This window comes from Galeopterus variegatus, unplaced genomic scaffold (genome assembly GCF_000696425.1).
Source record: "Galeopterus variegatus unplaced genomic scaffold, G_variegatus-3.0.2 Scaffold196, whole genome shotgun sequence".
Taxonomy (NCBI): domain Eukaryota; kingdom Metazoa; phylum Chordata; class Mammalia; order Dermoptera; family Cynocephalidae; genus Galeopterus; species Galeopterus variegatus.
This window is the reverse complement of record NW_007726307.1, coordinates 767,748-769,985: the sequence shown is the minus strand read 5'-3', so window position 1 is coordinate 769,985 and position 2,238 is coordinate 767,748. Positions and strand designations below refer to the sequence as shown.

At 58.4% G+C, this 2,238-nt stretch overlaps 1 protein-coding gene across 1 annotated transcript in view; it reads right to left on the bottom strand.

Annotated features, from left to right (window-relative positions):
- Window positions 1–164: 164 nt before the first annotated feature.
- GATA2 (GATA binding protein 2) overlaps window positions 165–2,238 on the bottom strand; it is a 6,442-nt gene continuing 4,368 nt past the window's right edge. Inside the window, exons 4-5 of the mRNA XM_008565303.1 lie at window positions 1,049–1,174; window positions 165–622 (exon numbers count right to left, since the gene is read on the bottom strand). Of these exons, the coding sequence (XP_008563525.1) occupies window positions 323–622; window positions 1,049–1,174 (426 nt within the window). The 3' untranslated portion in view covers window positions 165–322. The remainder of the gene's footprint in view (window positions 623–1,048; window positions 1,175–2,238) is intronic.

Sequence of the window (2,238 nt, the reverse complement as noted above, 5' to 3'; positions counted from 1 at the left end):
CCCCTGCCCCTTCCTCTTCTTGCCATAAAGTCGTCCTTTTTGCTCTCCAGACAACTGTCCATGAAGGAAACCCCACCTGGGCAGCCGTGGAGCATGCACAAGGCATCCCGTCAGCCCAGGTGAGAATATTCACAGTAACTGCTGCCAGCTGATGCAGAACCTCAGAGGAGAGGTGGCTTTGGGCTCTGGCTGGGCTGGCAGGAGTGGCCTCAGTCTTCAGGGAAGGGTGGGCCGCTAAGGGTTGGCCCACGCATCTTGGGAGTGCCCAGCCTTGCTCTGCCGCTGCCCTCCTCCTCGTCCATCTGTCAGAGGGAGGCTGTCCCTAACCCATGGCAGTCACCATGCTGGATGGGTGAGGGTGGCCAAAGGAGAGGCTGGAGGAGGGGTGAATAGGCGTCGGGGTGGGCAGGATGTGTCCCGAGTGGCTGAAGGGCGGGAGGTGGCCGACAGGTGTCATGTGTCCGGCCAGGGCGGCTGCGCTGAAGGGGGACGATTTCTCCTGCATGCACTTGGACAGCTCCTCGAAGCACTCTGCCCCCTTCTTGCTCTTCTTGGACTTGTTGGACATCTTCCGGTTCCGCGTCTGGATCCCCTCCTTCTTCATGGTCAGTGGCCTGTTAACCTAGAGACAGCCACAAGTCCTTCAGGGGGACCATTTCAATTCCCCAAGCAAGATCCCCACCCATGGCTTCAGTGTGGGGCAAAGGCAAGGCTGGCCTAGGGGACCCCAAAAAGCCAGAAATTGTGCCTTTAGCCCAATCTCCAAATGCCCACCCAAGTCCCCTCAACAGCACTGTCACCTTTCAGAAAGGGCAGTTTTCATGGTATGAGTCTGACCTCTTCCCTAGACCTGCTGGTCTCTGCCCCAGCCAGCTCCACGCCTAAGCAGAGTCACCCCTCTTACGGGAAGCCCTTCTGGCACTCGGGGCTTGCCCGGCAGGCGGCGGTGGCTTCCCAAGCCAAGCCAAGCTGGACGTTGTGCTGGGGCCGCTCTCCTCGCAGCACAAAGAGCAGAGGTCCCAGGGGTGGCCAGGGCGGGGCTACTCACATTGTGCAGCTTGTAGTAGAGGCCACAGGCGTTGCAAACAGGGTCCCCGTTGGCGTTTCGGCGCCATAAGGTGGTGGTTGTCGTCTGACAATTTGCACAACAGGTGCCTGCTCTCCTGGCAGCCGACTGGGAGGGCAGGAGGGACAGCGTCAGCGGGCTGGGCTCCCACGCCTACCTCAACCTCCCTCCCTGACCCTCGCCGCCCCCAGCCCCCGCCAACTCAGCCAAGGACTGGCAAATCTCACAGGGGAATCAAGGCTTCTCAGAACCATGGCATTTTAGAATTTGAGAACTAAACAAGTTAAGATTCACAGAAATTTAAAGAACTCTCAGAAGCCTGATCTTAGAATGGATGGGATTGAGAAAGCTAGAAGGGAAAACTAGCCACCTCCCCCAACCGCCAGGCAACCTAACTCCACAAATGGGGAAACTGAGGCCCTGAGAAGTCCTCTTTAGTAGCTTGGGCATCCTGAGGCCAAGTGAGCTCAGCACTCCCCGCCCCAAGTCCCTGACTCTGGAGCCATTTCCCTGTCTCCTCCCACACGACTCCCCTCAAAATCCATAATGCTGGGTGAGTCAGCTTCCCAGAGGCCAGGGCGGGGAAGGGGTGGGGATGAAAAATGCCAGGTTCAGAGAGTGTAAAGCCACTAGCGGTGTGCAGCTATTTACATTAAATTTAACTACAATTTAATAAAATTAAAGATTCAGTTCTTTTGATTGCGCTAGCCACATCTCAAGTGATCAGTGGTCACACGTGGCTAGGGGCTCCCACACTGGACAGCAGATATAAAACATTTCCATCTATCCAGCCCCTGTACCCCAGCCCTCCACCATCCCCCCAGCCTCCGAATCCCAGTCCCTCAGGCAGAGGTGGGGTCTGGAGAAAGGAGCTGAAAGCTCCCGAGGGGGGAGAAGAGTGGGGGCTTCTACAGGGAAAGCAGATCCCCCTCCCAGCTCCTGCAGCGCCAGCCCCGCAGCAACAGAACATTCCCAGAGAAACACAGGCTGCCGTCCACCAGGCTGGGGGGGGAGGGAGGCTGCGGCCAGCCCAGTCTGGAATGGCCCCAGGCGGGGCCTGGTCACAGAGGGGACAGAGAGACGGCAGCCGCGGGGGCAGGGAAGGGGTGGGTGAGTACGCAGCCTGAAGCTGGAATTCTGACTCAGGGGCCAACACAGTATCCTCCACCCTA